Source organism: Suillus fuscotomentosus (genome assembly GCF_016647785.1).
Source record: "Suillus fuscotomentosus strain FC203 chromosome Unknown F5891scaffold_15, whole genome shotgun sequence".
NCBI classification, from domain to species: Eukaryota; Fungi; Basidiomycota; class Agaricomycetes; order Boletales; family Suillaceae; genus Suillus; species Suillus fuscotomentosus.
Window position 1 is genome coordinate 488,788 of NW_024539527.1, and position 14,776 is coordinate 503,563.

The 14,776-nt window shown below is 48.0% G+C and overlaps 5 protein-coding genes across 5 annotated transcripts; 1 reads left to right on the forward strand and 4 right to left on the reverse strand.

Annotated features, from left to right (window-relative positions):
• Positions 1-2: 2 nt before the first annotated feature.
• On the reverse strand, positions 3-1,997 carry F5891DRAFT_132662 (uncharacterized protein). Its single transcript, XM_041370612.1, has 16 exons — positions 1,795-1,997; positions 1,647-1,728; positions 1,585-1,598; positions 1,414-1,522; positions 1,344-1,361; positions 1,271-1,296; positions 1,179-1,204; positions 1,087-1,124; positions 1,005-1,029; positions 941-952; positions 871-886; positions 679-819; positions 563-622; positions 486-513; positions 373-430; positions 3-319 (listed from the first exon to the last, which is right to left on the reverse strand). The coding sequence occupies exons 1-16, from the start codon at positions 1,881-1,883 to the stop codon at positions 165-167; spliced, it is 897 nt and encodes a 298-aa protein (XP_041228461.1). The 5' UTR covers positions 1,884-1,997; the 3' UTR covers positions 3-164.
• A 1,794-nt stretch (positions 1,998-3,791) lies between these two features.
• F5891DRAFT_1171854 (uncharacterized protein) lies at positions 3,792-5,515 on the reverse strand (the record flags this gene model as incomplete). The annotated part of the gene is made up of 4 exons (XM_041365557.1): positions 3,792-3,877; positions 3,928-4,114; positions 4,168-4,256; positions 4,321-5,515. 4 exons carry the CDS (start codon positions 5,513-5,515, stop codon positions 3,792-3,794), a joined length of 1,557 nt encoding a protein of 518 aa, XP_041228462.1.
• A 1,128-nt stretch (positions 5,516-6,643) lies between these two features.
• F5891DRAFT_1021662 (uncharacterized protein) lies at positions 6,644-7,459 on the forward strand. The gene has a single exon (XM_041361195.1). The coding sequence runs from the start codon at positions 6,801-6,803 to the stop codon at positions 7,017-7,019; it is 219 nt and encodes a 72-aa protein (XP_041228463.1). The 5' UTR covers positions 6,644-6,800; the 3' UTR covers positions 7,020-7,459.
• Positions 7,460-7,842: 383 nt separating this feature from the next.
• On the reverse strand, positions 7,843-9,620 carry F5891DRAFT_1186025 (uncharacterized protein; the record flags this gene model as incomplete). Its single annotated transcript, XM_041366623.1, has 4 exons — positions 7,843-7,928; positions 7,979-8,165; positions 8,219-8,310; positions 8,366-9,620. The coding sequence occupies 4 exons, from the start codon at positions 9,618-9,620 to the stop codon at positions 7,843-7,845; spliced, it is 1,620 nt and encodes a 539-aa protein (XP_041228464.1).
• Positions 9,621-12,529: 2,909 nt separating this feature from the next.
• Positions 12,530-14,110, reverse strand: F5891DRAFT_1021707 (uncharacterized protein). Its single transcript, XM_041361196.1, has 4 exons — positions 13,816-14,110; positions 13,537-13,746; positions 13,026-13,486; positions 12,530-12,976 (listed from the first exon to the last, which is right to left on the reverse strand). The coding sequence occupies exons 1-4, from the start codon at positions 14,015-14,017 to the stop codon at positions 12,617-12,619; spliced, it is 1,233 nt and encodes a 410-aa protein (XP_041228465.1). The 5' UTR covers positions 14,018-14,110; the 3' UTR covers positions 12,530-12,616.
• Positions 14,111-14,776: the final 666 nt, after the last annotated feature.

The following is a 14,776-nucleotide window of genomic DNA, read 5'->3' on the forward strand; positions in this document are numbered from 1 at the left end:
TAAGAAGGAATTCATTTTTACCGTCACTTCAATGAGCCGATGTGGCTGAAGTGTGATGATCAGCACTCATTCATCGCCAATAATGCGGCTACTGATCATGGTAGATCGAGTAAGATGTATCATAACATCACCGCCGGGATGTCTAAAATGCTTTCCGGAGATTCCTAGGATTCCTCGTCTTGGGACGCCATGACGTTCACTTCTGCCAGTGGGCGGTAGATGTTGTGGCGCACATGGACTTCTGCAGAACGGTCAGTTTCTGTAGCGGGCTCTGAGAAGTATCGCGCGTTCAGAAGTGCGAGGAACGAGTTGACGTATACTGAAAAGCGACCAGTGGTCAGCAAGACATTCTGAAAATGCTTTGGGTCATACGTTTAGCCACTAAAAAATCAATGCCGATGAAAATGAAGTTGTATGGCATCACTGCGTACTGCAGGGACTTTAGAGACGAGATGGACGCGAGAGTACAATCATTAGAAGCTTACTGTAATTATGACTGACAGTGAACACACGCTACATGAAGCATCAGTCAAAATGTAGGCTAGTTGGGAAGGAGGAATACCTTGTCAGACAGCCCGTGTTGATAATGTAAGCCATGAGCATTGTTATCATAGAATCGGTGCTAAGTACTCCATGTTGGCATGTCAAATCCCTCGGCGTGAACAGACCGCTCCTCACTTAGAAAATCCAGTACGGGAAATAGCGAGGAGATAGCATAGCGATGATGCTATCACGAAATCGACGAAAGCAATCGTGCCCAAAGCCATAAATATCGCCCACTCGATTTTAATCAGATCCGAGAACATATGACACTGGTATCTACTCGCTATCAGTAATTCATATAGTCAGGGAGTACGTTGTTTTACTCACAGGGCCCAAATAAGGGCTGTCATTGAAATACAATGATGAGCCGACCAGTACCGAGTTTCTGAACTCTTACCAATGCCAACACCTGGAGAATTTTTCAAGATCCAGTGAAGGGGAATATCAAATGACAAACTCACCTGAACCCGAAATTACGATTACGCCCTGATATGACATCATTAAAATCAATGCCATGATACGTGATCATCGATTTAAACCCACCACTGCTATAGGGAGGACTCTTGATCGACCCTTGGCGACTGATACATGGCATTAGTCGTAGAGACCTATTAGATAGATGAGGAAACACATACATATACATATGCGATGAAAATACAGACTGCGAACCAACAAAAGCATCATATTAATCCTTCAAGCTGTAGACAACAGTACATTTCTAACTCACAGATGTACCCCGTAGACGATTACAACCTGCAATGGATGTGTAGGCAATTGCAGTGCATAGAAAAACCACTCACATCGATGACTATTTGAAGCTGCACGAGTCCATCAGTATCATAGGCCGCACGGAGGTCTCAACAAACTCACTTTGAAGCTCCACACCATTTCTGTGAGTATACTGATGTCTGCGTAGTAGACCACCAAATAGTAATAGACGCAGTGGACTATCAAGAACAGGTGCAGAGCGTCGAATATCCTGAAATTTCAGGGAAGGGCGTAACTTGACACGTTCGACAATGGCAACTGGAGAGGACATACCAAAGCGAGACGACCTGATGTCATATCAACAACTGAACCGAGAGATGGAAGCATCAACGTACGGCTAACTTAGGGAACAATACCTTGGTGCCCTTGTGCGACTGAAAGTAGACGAAAGCTTGAATGTTACTTAGACCAAAGAGACTGTTCCGTGAGACATGTTAGGACGACAGGACTGGACTAAGGTTCGTGAACAGATAGGTGACTAACATTGCTGCGAAGATGACCCCAATAAACAGTGCCCCAAATGTGTTCCCAAGGTGAAGTTGTGGGATGAGGTTCTGCGTTGAGGAAGACATCGATGTTGACTGAGGCTTAAGCCCATTCCACTCAAAGCAATGTTTGCGCCGTACTATATATCCCGCAGCCACAAAAGGACACGAGGCCAGCGGATGGCATGCATCTAGATCTGATATATGATTCGGACTGTGCAGCTTTGTGCAGATAAGTATGTAAATTGGAGGATGTACTAAGGAGCATACCCTTCAAAATGACGAAACAGTCTCGTACAGCACCTGAAGGAAGATGGAACACTGCTTAGAAGTATTATGTACCATCAGGGTCTTCCGAGTCCATCATGGCCTACTGGGATTGTCTGCATCATACGTGTACAAATAGCTCACGATAGAAAGAATTGGCGATAAGTAAACTATACTGGCATTGTGAAGTGAGATCAATGGTAACACACATGAAAGTTGTGGAAACTGACCTTGGATACTATTCTGAAACTTGCAAAGTGCCTGATTGTTGTATATCAATGGGCTGAAATTTGCTGCCAACCTGTCGTCATTTCTTGCCATGAAGTCGAGGACTGGCACTTCCCGGGCCCAGGCTGTCGGATTTCAAATATCGAACCTTCGAGCTTAGCGAACAAACCCTGACGGGACGGTGGCAGTGTCGCCCCCGGGCCCTGGACTTCTCATTAATATTGTCTCAAGTTGGTCTCAAGTACTCACATGGAGGGTATCATTTTCGTTCTGGAAAACATGAGCCTCTAGCTCATCCTCAAGGTTTTTTTGTGGGCTTGGAACTCTTCTCCCTCAACCCCTCGCTCTGCGCCAGTCTTCGGGACTCTTAGCGCAGAAATAGGCCCGAAGCATTAGGTGCACTGGCAGAAGACGTGCGCCCCACGTTTTTGCATCACCCACCTACATACTCCGAGTCGGAGCGCATTTTAGAAGGTCTATCAGCTCCAAGAAACGCATCAGGATCATCATCCAACGGCTTCACACAGTTAATTTCGCTTTTGCGGTGCTTCCCCTCCTTCATCATCTTTCCTGGCGATTTTGCCATACCTCTTATAGAACTTGCTTTCCTTTGTGCCCTTCTTCTGTACGTGAGTCATCGTCCTTATCCCAAAGCATGTATGATACCTTTCAGCCCTTGGCCTTTAGCCAGGCTCTTGGTTATTCGCTCTTATGGCGGCCATACGGTAATTGGAATGGGTTTTGCCGTGACGAAGCCGTCTGCGTTCATATCCTTCATAGCAGATTTTTGGAGGTACTAATGTGCAGTACGTGCAGAGGCGGTTGATTGATAAACGAGTATTCAGCCATCATCGTCGAGCCATTCAAGGCCCATGGGGTACGTGTCAAAATGGATGACACACCCAAAGATGCGAGCGATGGGCAGGTGGAAATTGGGGGTGCCGGTGAGTAGCAAAGCATTGGCTCTTAGAGTCGGCGTTGAGTAGGCAGAGTGAACTGCATGGCAAATACAAAGGCTAAACATTCGTCTTCACCTTCTTCCATATCCACGTTATCATCATTGTCCTCTGTGAGCTTGTGCTTCAGGGTCAAACGGGGACAGATTTCTGTGTCAGGGTTGCTTTCCACAAGCTGAAATTCATTGAATCGCACGGAATGGTTTCATCGTATGAGAATGTGGTAAGGTCCGGCGCAGAGATCCCGTGAGGAAAAGTGTCCATCAACTACATGATTTTAAGTCATAATCCACCAAGATCACAACGATTCAGCAATTGCTTGAAGGTCCAATCGAAAGTGTCCGCTAGAAGTTGTCCCAGACTCGTATGAATGGTATAAGAAGAACCAACTAGAACGTGGTAGACAGCATGAAAATGTATGTCTCGTTCAATGGCATGGCTGATTGTGTGCACCCTGAATACATCGTCAGCCTGACATGAACATACTTCTCTGTGTGAAGAGAGAAATCAGAACACTCCCTTTAAAAAGCAAGTCAAGTACCTTTTACGAGAGGGCTACCAGAGACCCAGCACCGGAACCAGCATAAACGCAGTCCATCTTCACATCCGGCAGCGGGTGATCGCTTGTCCCTTTTCAAACGTGTCAATGCAGCATCATTGCGGGTATGCAAGTACCCTACCAGCATGACAGTACGGAATTCCATCCTCCTTGTGTCCCCACCACATCACAGGCGCCCACTCATCCACGAGGTTGGCGAGCGTCTGGAGGTGGCCATATGCAGCCGGCTGGGGACCGCACGGTCGACGCAGTACGACGAAAGTGAAGAAAGAGGCCAATATAAAGAGCGCAATGCATAAGTTCCAGATCTGCAAATATGTGTGAGCATGTTGAAACAATTCTACATACAGCGAGTACGAACCTGGGCAGTGTACATATATATCAAAAAATTGTCTATGGTGCCATCACCGGCGTATTTGTATATGTCGAATGAAAGTCCAAACATCCAGTCTGTGATCATGGAGGATGATGTTCAATAAAACTGACAACAAAATACTAGGCGTGAATGACTCACGCAGGAAAGGCTTCGCGATAAAAAGTACGAGACAGAGTGGATGAGTGAAAATGGGCTTCAGCGGGTTCGTCGCCACTCTAAGTCCTTGCCTTCTGGTAGCGCATCTCCACTGTCTTTCATCTCTAATGACATTTGCGATGAGCTCCGAGCAATGCAGCCCAAGCGTCAACGGTCCCTGGACTCCCGCAACGTTGACAAAGAGCAGAGTCCATGCCCCAAGACCGCCAAACGGTAAAGTATATTCGATGTAATTGCCACCAGGTTTTTGGATTAACGACCACCCTTGTAGGGTAAGAGGATTGTGACTGTTGAAATATGCGTCGTGAGGAAGGTGGTCCCAAATATACATGACGAGTGCGGCCCATCCAGCGCATGCTGCAACTATCACCCAAAGAAAAATGACAACTTTCCGGATGCTAGGGTGAGCATGCCACGCAGAGGGCTGTGTCTCTGATGGCTTCGCTGGACCTCCATAAACGTCTAGGTCAGACACACAACGCATGCACCGGAAAGCAGCAGGGGTCAATTGTGTGTGGTGGACGAGTGCGGCGGTCAAGTCGAAAGGTGAGGAGCTCCATGTCAAGATCTTGACTGCCCGCATCGCTGAAAATGCGATTATTACCTGGAGGAGGAGTGCGACGCCTAAAATGAGGAGAGGTAACCCGGCGATGGCGACGCTCTCGAAATTTTGTACTATCCCATCCGGCCCTTTCAAGTCGTATTGCAACTCCACAAATACGATGAGTGAGGGCGAGCTGTAGGATATAATGAGGAGGACAGCCGAGATACCGTTAAACAGGGTGCCGTTAGGGTTATACCATCCACGAGCTGCGGTCAGAAGGCGCAAATTAGTGTTGAAACGAAGCCGAGACTCTGATGCTAGCGCAGAGCGCAATGAGATGCCATGTACGAAGCCTATGGACTCAGTACATAGCGTGACGATTAAGTCAAGCATCAGGGTCAATATTTCCGCCAGCAGCGGCAATGCAGAGTACTCCTTCGAGTCACTACCGACCATGTTGAGCGGGGTTGTTCCCATGATTCCGTGACTGGCTAAAGTGGCAATCCCTGCAATGATGCATGAGCAGCTGAAGATACTTGAACATGCCATTCCGACAAGGGCATATCTGCGACTCGTCAGACAGCGGTCGTAGAAATCGGATCTAGTATCAGCAGTGGGCTTTGCATCAGACATTGTCGAGTCAAAGTCCTGGTGACCCGGGAGTGCGTTATATACAAGAAGGCTGGATGGATTCCAATTTTCTTCTGTTCGATTGGGAGAAGCCATAGGACGCAGAGACATGAAGGCCAGCGCATCATAGATATGCAGATTAAATATATTTCGCTCATGACCATAGCCTCTGGTGCATGTGGCTGCATCAGCGAACTAGTGAGGAGATTAGACGGTAGATCGCACTAAGTATATGACATAATTTTGTTATCGAACATCAGATATTTGTCTTGCATGGGAAACGGATTCCACTATACAAGCTGTGGCCCGTGACGCCGATGACCTTCGGACATTGCTTATCTTGAGATCGGAGGCGCAGTAAGCATGGTTCCTTATAGTAAGTAGTCTGTGTTGTTCAGGTGCATCGGTGCGATATCTCCTCATCTGTATTAGCTCCAGAGATAAAAACGAAGACCACTTAGTCACGCAACGTAACTGTCAGATTTCCAAGCCATGGAAGGTGCAGGTGTATAGCCACCACGTACAGCTGATGACAGCATCGTGAAAGAGCAACTTGCAGGTGAAATGTAACTGAAGATTGCTCGGTCAGTCGACGACTGTGGCGCTGCACCAAATTGAGTCTGCGAACACGATTTGGGTCAGGTTGCGAATCCACCTGAAGGAAGATGGAATACTGCTTAGGAAGTTCGTATCGTGTACCATCACGGTCTTCCATCATGGCCTACTGAGATTGTCTGCATCATACGTGTACAATTAGGTCATGATCAAAAGAATTGGCGATTAGTAAACTATGCTGGCACCATGAAGTGAGATCAATGGCAACGCACATTTTGCGTCCGGGCATACATCGGCACAGCGCCACGAACTTCGAGTCTTCGACTCGCAGCTGGAAATTGACGATGATTAGACTTGGATCCTATTATAAAACTTGCAAAGTGCTGTACATCAATGAACTGTGTTTGCTACCGAAGGGGACTGGCACTTCCCGGGCCCAGGCTGTCGGATTTCAAATTTCGCTTAGCCAGGTGCGAAAGAACACGGGATGGTGGAACTCTTCTCCCTCGACCCCTCGCTCTGCGCCAGTCTTCACGGGGCACCGACGTGCACAGAAATACAAAATTTTAAGTCCGAAGAATTAGGCGCAGAAGACGTGCGCGCTCTGCATCACCCACGTGCCACATACTCGGAGCGCATTTTGGAACGTCTATCAGCTCCAAGAAACGTATCAAGACCATTATCCAACGGCTTCACACAGTTCATTTTGCTTTTGCGCTGCTTCCTCTCCCTCATGCTCTTTCCTGGCGATTTTTCCATACCTCTTATAGAACTTGCTTTCCTTTGTGCCTTTCTTCTTTACGTGAGTTGTCGTCCTTATCCTAACACACGTATAATACCTTCCAGCCCTTGGCCTTTAGCCAGGCTCTTGGTAGTTCGCCCTTCTGGCGGCCATAAGGTGATTGGGGTGGGTTTTGCCATCCCGAAGCCGTCTTGCGTCAATATACTCTAGCAGATTTTCGGAAGTACCGATGGCAGTACGTGCAGAGGTGGTTGATTGATAAACGAGGATTCAGTTATCATCGTCGAGCCATTTGAGGCCCATGGGGTGCGTGTCGAAATGAGTGGCATACGCAAAGATGCGAGCGATGGGCAGGTGGGCTGAATGGGGGTGCCGGTGAGTAGCAGATCATTGGCTCCTGGAGTCGACGTTGAGTAGGCAGACTGAATTGCATGGCAAATACAAAGGCTAGACGTTCGTCTTCACCTTCTTCCATATCAACGTTATCATCATCGTCCTCTGAGCTTGTGCTTCAGGGTCAAACGGGGAGATATTCCTGTGTCAGGGTCACCTTTCGCAAGCTGAAATTGTGCGCGCCTCGGCATCCTTGCCTGGGCAGTGTCAGAGAGAAGATACACTTTGATGCTCCCTACGTAGTTGAATGATGCAACACGCTCTGGATCGAGTGAAAACTTGGCATTGAATCTCACAGAACGGTTTCATCGTATGATGATGTGGTAAGTAAGGTCCGATCCGGTGAGGAAACTTGTCCATCAGCTACATGATTTTAAGTTATGATCTACCAAAATTACAATGATTCAACAATTGTTTAAAGGTCCAATCGAAAGTGTCCGCTAAAAGTTGTCCCAGACTCGTATGAATGGTATAGGAAGAACCAACTAGAACGTAGTAGATAGCATAAAAATGTATTTCTCGTTCAATGGCATGGCTGATTGTGTGCACCGTGAATGCATCGCCAGCCTGACTTGGATATACTTCTGTGTTTGAAAAGAGAAATCAGAGCACTCCCTTTAAAAAGTAAGTCAAGTACCTTTTACGAGAGGGCTACCAGAGACCCAGCACCAGAACCAGCATACACGCAGTCCATCTTCACATCCGGCAGCGGGTGATCGCTTGTTCCTTTTCAAACGTGTCAATGCAGCATCATCGTGAACATGCAAGTACCCTACCAGCATGACAGTACGGAATTCCATCCTCCTTGTGTCCCCACCACATCACAGGCGCCCACTCATCCATGAGGTTGGCGAGCGTCTGCAGGTGGCCATATGCAGCCGGCTGGGGACCGGACAGTCGGCGTAGTGCGACGAAAGTGAAGAAACAGGCAAATATAAATAGCGCAATGCATAAGTTCCAGATCTGTAAATATGTGAGAATGTTGTAGCAATTTTACATGGGCAGTAAGGGCGAACCTGGGCAGCGAACATATATATCGAAAAACGGTCTGATAGGGATTCGTTATAGGCGCCTGTGATTATGTTGAATGAAAGCCCAAACATCCAGTCTGTGATCGGTGTTCAATGACATTGACAACACAATACTAGGCGTGAATGACTCACGCAGGAAAGGCTTCGCGATAAAAAGTACGAGACAAAGCGGATGAGTGAAAATCTGCTGCAACGAGTTCGTCGCCACTCTAAGTCCTTGACTTCTGGTAGCGCATCTCCACTGTCTTTCGTCTCGAATGACATTCGCGATGAGCTCCGAGCAATGCAGCACAAGCGTCAACAGTCCCTGGAATGTTGCGATGTTGACAAAGAGCAGAATCCACGCCGCCTCAGGACTGCCAGTCGGTAGCTCATATATCATCCAATGGCCGTCATAATTTTGGAAGAACGACCACGTTTGTAGGGTCAGAGAACGGTCCGAGATACCGGTGACGAGTGCGGCCCATGCAGCGCATGCTGCAACGGTAACCCAGAGAAAAATGACAACTTTCCGGATGCTAGGGTGAGCGTGCCACGCAGAGGGCTGTGTCTCTGATGGCTTCGCTGGACCTTCATATGTGTCTAGGTCAGATACACAATGCATGCACCGAAGAGTAGCAGGGGTCAATTGCGTGTGGTGGACGAGTGCAGCGGTCAAGTCGAAAGGTGAGGAGCTCCATGTCAATATTTTGACCGCCCACATCGCTGACAATGCGATCATCACCTGAAGGAGGAGTGCGACGCCCAATATGAGGAGAGGTATTCCTGCGATGGCAATACCCTCATAAAATGTTGGGAATGATGTCTCTAAGTTATTCGCATTTTGGTCCAGACATATGGCGACTGAGGCCGAGCTGTAGGATATAATGAGGAGGACAGCCGAAATACCGTTAAGCAGGGCGCCATTAGGGTTATGCCATCCACGAGCTGCGGTCAGAAGGCGCAGATTGGTATTGAAACGAAGCCGAGACTCTGATGCTAGGGCAGAGCGCAATGAGATGCCGTGTACGAATCCTATGGACTCGGTACATAACGTGACGATTAAGTCAAGCATCAGGGTCAATATTTCCGTCTGCAGCGGCAGTTGAGAAGAATCAGCATCATTGACCATGTTGAGCGGGGTGACTCCCATGCTTCCGTGATTGGCTAAAGTGACAATACCTGTAATGATGCATAAGCAGCTGAAGATACTTGAGCATGCCATTCCGACAAGGGCATATCTGCGACTCGTCAGACTGCGGTCGTAGAAATTGGTTCTAGTATCAGCAGTAGGCTTCGCATCAGATATTGTCGAGTCAAAGTCCTGGTGACCCGGGAGTGTGTTATATGCAATAAGGCTGGATGGATGCCAATTTTCTTCTGTGGGTTTGGAAGAAGCTGTCATCATTATGGGAGGCAGAGACAGGAAGGCCAGCGTATTATAGACACGCAGATTAAATATTCTTCGCTTATGACCATAGCCTCTGGTGCATGTGGCTGCCGCATCAGCGAACTAGTGAGGAAATTCGACGGTAGATCGCACTATATGACATAATTTTGTTATCGAGCTTTAGTATGGGAAACGAGTTTTCGTGATTTCACTATACAAGCTGTGGCCCGTGACGCCGATGACCTTCGGACATTGCTTATCTTGAGATCGGAGGCGCAGTAACTATTGTTCCTTAGTGAGTAGTCTGGTGTTCAATTGTTGGGTGCATTGGTGCGATATCTCCTGATCTGTATTAGCTTCAGAGATGAAAACGAAGACCGCTGAGTCACGCAACGTAACCGTCAGATTTCCAAGTCATGGAAGGTGCAGGTGGTGTATAGCCATGTCCGGCTGAAAATAAGAGCAATTTGCAAGTGAAATGTAGCTGAAGATTGCTCGGTCAGTCGAGTTGCGTTCTAGAATGCGACGGTGGCGCTGCACCAAATTGACTCTGCGAACACGGTTTGGATCAGGTTGCGATCAGGAAAGTAACGTACGGACTTTCGTCGTGTCGTTCTCGCTAGTGAGCTCATTTCAACATGTTTAGGACTGCGCACCACTTCTGACACATTCTATGTGGGCCCTGTGGCAACTTGAACAGAACAGAAGTGATTGATGACGATGTTGAAAATAATGCATCTCCTGCCACCGAACAGGATGCCGAAGCTGATCTAAATACGTGAACTTGTTGCTCACGTCTGCATGGACCTTGATATAGAGGACCAGCCTGAGATTGGTTGAGTTTATTGTTTGGCGTGTATAGTAACCAGCCAAAAGCGCACCGGACTCAGTTCCCGAGCGGGGCCTTACTGTTTCTTGTTTGTGTACCCGCGGGTATACCCGGCTATACCTTCAAATTGCACCACTGGGATACAACATATGTGATGAGCGGTAAGAAGTCCAAAGACAGGATGAGGGCCGTCCTTAGCTGGGAATCAAGGACGTAATGAACAACGTGCGTACCACAGGTATTGATAATGCATGATGCATGATGGTGATCCACATAGAAGGTATTGATCCCAATCTTCGTTCTGGAAAGCTTGAGCGTCTAACTCAAATCATCATCAAGGTCTTGCTGTTTCCTGCGGGCTCCGAGACTTTTCTCTCTCGACCCCTTGCCCTGCGCCAGTCTTTTTCAGCGTCGATTGGAAGGTTAGCTAGTCGGTGCGCAAGCTAGCCCCTCACCCGGCGCAGCAACGGCCCAGAAACACGATTTCTCTAGGTCCAAAGAATGAGGCGCAGAAGACGTGCGCTCTACGGTTTCGCATAACCCACCTACATACTCAGAACGCATTTCAGAATGTCTACCTGCTCCAAGAAACATCAAAATCATCATCCAACCAGCTTCGCATAGTTGAATCATTTCTCTTCTACGATGCTTCCCCTCCCTCATCCTCTTTCCTGGCGATTTTTCCATACCTCTTTAGGAAGTTTACATCGTGTACCATCATGGTCTTCCATCATGGCCTTCTGGGATATCGTCTGCATCATACGTGTACAAATAGGTCATGATTAGGGAAACGCACGGGTACGGGTAACACCGCGGTTCTATGCTAACGGGTTTGGCGGGTACGGGTACGGTGTAGGATATCCATACCCTTGAGCACACCCCGACCCTTTACCGCGGGTTGGCGGTGTTTGGACGGGTATGACCTACCCTTCAGAGACTACTGATGACACTGCAGCAGATGCGGTCCGTGTGCAACATTTAATCATATGCTGACATTGACAACTATACAGAATGATGATGACTTTGGCGACTACTCACTTGGTTCTCTGTCTCGCACTACTAGTAGCGAACTGGAGGAGTTCCTTCGACTACCGACTGTGAAGACCAAGGACCCACTTGCATGGTGGCAAGACAACTGCCATACTTATCCGACACTACATCGGATGGTACTAGACTATCTCTCCGTCCCAGGTATGCCACGCTTGAATCTTCTCTCAACCAATCAGTACTTATTATCTTGCTCAGCGACATCAACTGCGGTCGAACGTGTCTTCTCACAGGCTCGGCAGCTCCTTCACTTTACTCGCAACCGACTCGCACCATCAACAATTCGCGCCTTTCTCTGCCTTGGAGCCTGGGGCAGAAGTGATCTTCTGGCGATGGAGGACCTTCTAGCCTCTGTAAGGAGTCAGAAACGGAAGCGAAGCGAAGTTGAGGGTGAGAAGGATGACGAGGAAAAATAGCAATACTTATTTTATTGTCCTAGTCGTTAATACACTCTTCTTGTTAATGTACCCGCGGTGCTTACGGGTCGGTGTGTACCCTCACGGTGTTTACGGGTCGGTGTGTACCCGTACCCGTGGCGGGTGCGGTGTTGGCGGGTACGGGTACGGTGTCGAGTTTCCGACCCGCGGTGTTACCCGTGCGGAACCCTAGTCATGATCGAAAGAATTGGCGATATGTAAACTATGCTGGCACGAAGTGAGATCAATGACAACCCACATGAAGAGAAACACAAGTTGCATCTTGCGTCCGGGCATACATCATGATCAGGCAACGGTGCCACGAAGAGCCATGACATCTTCGACTCGCAGCTGGAAACTGACGATGATTAGACTCAGATACTATGGCATTGTGAAACTTGTGAAGTACCATATCAATGGACTGTTTGCTAATCCTTCGTCATTTCTTGAAGTCGGGGACTGGCACTTGGGCCAGGCTATCGAATTTCAAATTTCGAACCTTCGAGCTTAGCCTTGCTGGAACAGGTGCGAAAGAAATAGAACAAACCCTGACGGGACAGTGGCAGTGTCACCCCCTTGATTTCTCGAGCTTAAAGGTCGACCGGACACTGCTATCAACGACATTTGTACGTGCATGAAATCATCACAGTCGTAACAAAGTGCATTTGAGTTGAAGCCATGTAGTACAAATATTAGTGGTATAGTAGATGCCATGATCACTCCTAGACTGGCACCCCGTTGTACGCATATGTAAATAAACTTTCCAAGCATCTTCGGTCACGGGACTCCAGCGACTGCGTTAACACCGCATGTCTGATGTCGTCCTCCTTTGCGCTGTGAGCAGCTGTATTTCCTGCCCTCCTGATGTTATTATATGAACATAAGAAAAAGATGGACTCGGATGATGGGGGGTATGATACACCCTTTCGTTTGAGATCATTGCAGATGGTATCTGAGAGTTGATAGACACTGCGGGAAGCGCGGAGGTCTTCCCACGTCTCGTGGCCGAGGTGCTCCAGAACCTTTTTGCGCGCAAGGTCGAGTAGGACGCGAAGATGCAAAGGGACTAGTAGCATGGTGACCTAAGGAGATTGTTGTCAGAATTAGTGACCGGAAAGAAAGATGACTTACTTCTTTCAGTGCTTCGACGTCCTGACTGTGTTTGACTCTCGCCGCATTTAGATCATTGCGAACGCTTGCAAGATCATTGTTGATGCTCTCATTCTCGTTGCGGATGGTCTCGTTCTCATTGAGAATTCTCTCATTCTCGTTGCGAATGGTCTGGTTCTCATTGAGAATTCTCTCATTCTCGTTGCGAATGGTCTCGATCTCATTCCGCATGGTCCCGATCTCATTCCGCATGTCCCCATTCTCATTGAGAATTCTCTCGTTCTTGTTGCGAATGCTCTCATTCTCATTGAGAATCCTCTCGTTCTTTCCCCGCATCTCCGCAATCTCGCTTTGCATCGAGGCTAGCATCGCCTTGAGCTGGTCGTCCATGGTCACCTGAGGGAGATTGGACGTCGATGCGGGATTCGCTGTCGACACAGGATTGGCTGCCGATGCAGCATTTCGTTTCTTATTTTTCCTGGCTGCCGAAAACTAATCAGTACTCGAAGACTATTCGAATGTTACAACATACATCTGCGAGATGGGGCTGCTTGTGTGCTTGACTGAGAGGTTGTGGCGGTATTAGTGGCCAACGCTGTATTGGTTTCCACGGATATCTGATTTGCCTGTGCCTTCTGGGCTAATTGGGTCTTGATACGACGGGTCGTCTCGAAATTAGGACTGAATATTGCTGTTAAACCACTGGGGCGGCAGACGTTGAGCATATCTGAAGGCTGAACATCTTTATGTAAGAGAAGTGGATCGATAAGTCAGTCTCTGCAGCAAACGAAAGAGATGGATTAAAGCTTACCTGGAAAGTACTTCGCTCGCATAGCGAGTGGGTTCAATGGAGGGTCGAGGCCGTACACCTTGGTCATATGTTTGCTGATGTGATTTCCTAATATTCCCACAGCCATCGCCACCGTATTGCTAGAGCCTAGGAGGTCGCCTTTAATTGTGTTTTGATCGTCTGTCCAGATGGCTGTTACTGCGATAGTACTTTCAGACGACATGGTGGATCAAGTTGATAAAGGGTATGGTATCTGAGCCACTGATGTGGCTTTTGAGGCCTCGAGGGCCCTTTGTACTCCGCGATACATCACTGTTGTGTCCCGAAAAACTTGTATGTGAATTTTATTCAAGTTTTTGAATTCAGCGACCGGCGCCGCAGCTCGCAGAGACAGTATATCCGGGCTCGTTACGCTCCCATGCAGGACAATAGATTATTGTTGTGAGTTTGAACACACCATTGACAGCTAGGAGTACTCGGCTGGATGATAATTTTCAATTTAGCAATACCAATTGGCCTCAAGTTTCAGCGTGAACGCTGAAGCTGAAGTATGGTATCGGTACGAAAGTCTTGTTCAACTTTATCGACTCATCGATATGATCAGCTTGACATGATGCCACAAAAGATGGAGTCCCAGGTCAACATTATGCTGCAGCAGTGATTCAGACGTGGCAGTAATATTGTTCAGACTCCGTTTCATGTCCGTAGGACCCTGTGGGACGTTGACCTTCTTCGAATTCTTGAGAATTTTTTTTGGGAAGCAACAGCGGTGAAGTCTGTCAAAGGTTTCGCCGTATCCTGCCGTCAGTACCTCTTGCCATTCTGTCATCAACCTCTCCTGCCATTCCACTGTCAGCATCTCTCACAATCAACATCCGTCAGCCTCTCATTAATCCTTCGTCCCACTGCCTTTCATGTCGCCCATCGTGCCCACAGACAACATTTCATTGGCTGGAGTTCCACATTTTCCAAGTATTCCAGG

Coding starts and splice junctions, on each gene's coding strand:
- F5891DRAFT_1021707 (XM_041361196.1), bottom strand. CDS start 14,017: ATGTCGTCTGAAAGTACTATCGCAGTAACAGCCATCTGGACAGACGAT. Junction 13,747..13,815: donor GCGAGCGAAGTACTTTCCAG/GTAAGCTTTAAT, acceptor TCTTACATAAAG/ATGTTCAGCCTTCAGATATG. Junction 13,487..13,536: donor AGCAGCCCCATCTCGCAGAT/GTATGTTGTAAC, acceptor AGTTTTCGGCAG/CCAGGAAAAATAAGAAACGA.
- F5891DRAFT_132662 (XM_041370612.1), bottom strand. CDS start 1,883: ATGTCTTCCTCAACGCAGAACCTCATCCCACAACTTCACCTTGGGAAC. Junction 1,729..1,794: donor GGGGTCATCTTCGCAGCAAT/GTTAGTCACCTA, acceptor CTCACGGAACAG/TCTCTTTGGTCTAAGTAACA. Junction 623..678: donor TCCCGTACTGGATTTTCTAA/GTGAGGAGCGGT, acceptor TGGAGTACTTAG/CACCGATTCTATGATAACAA.
- F5891DRAFT_1021662 (XM_041361195.1), top strand. CDS start 6,801: ATGCTCTTTCCTGGCGATTTTTCCATACCTCTTATAGAACTTGCTTTC.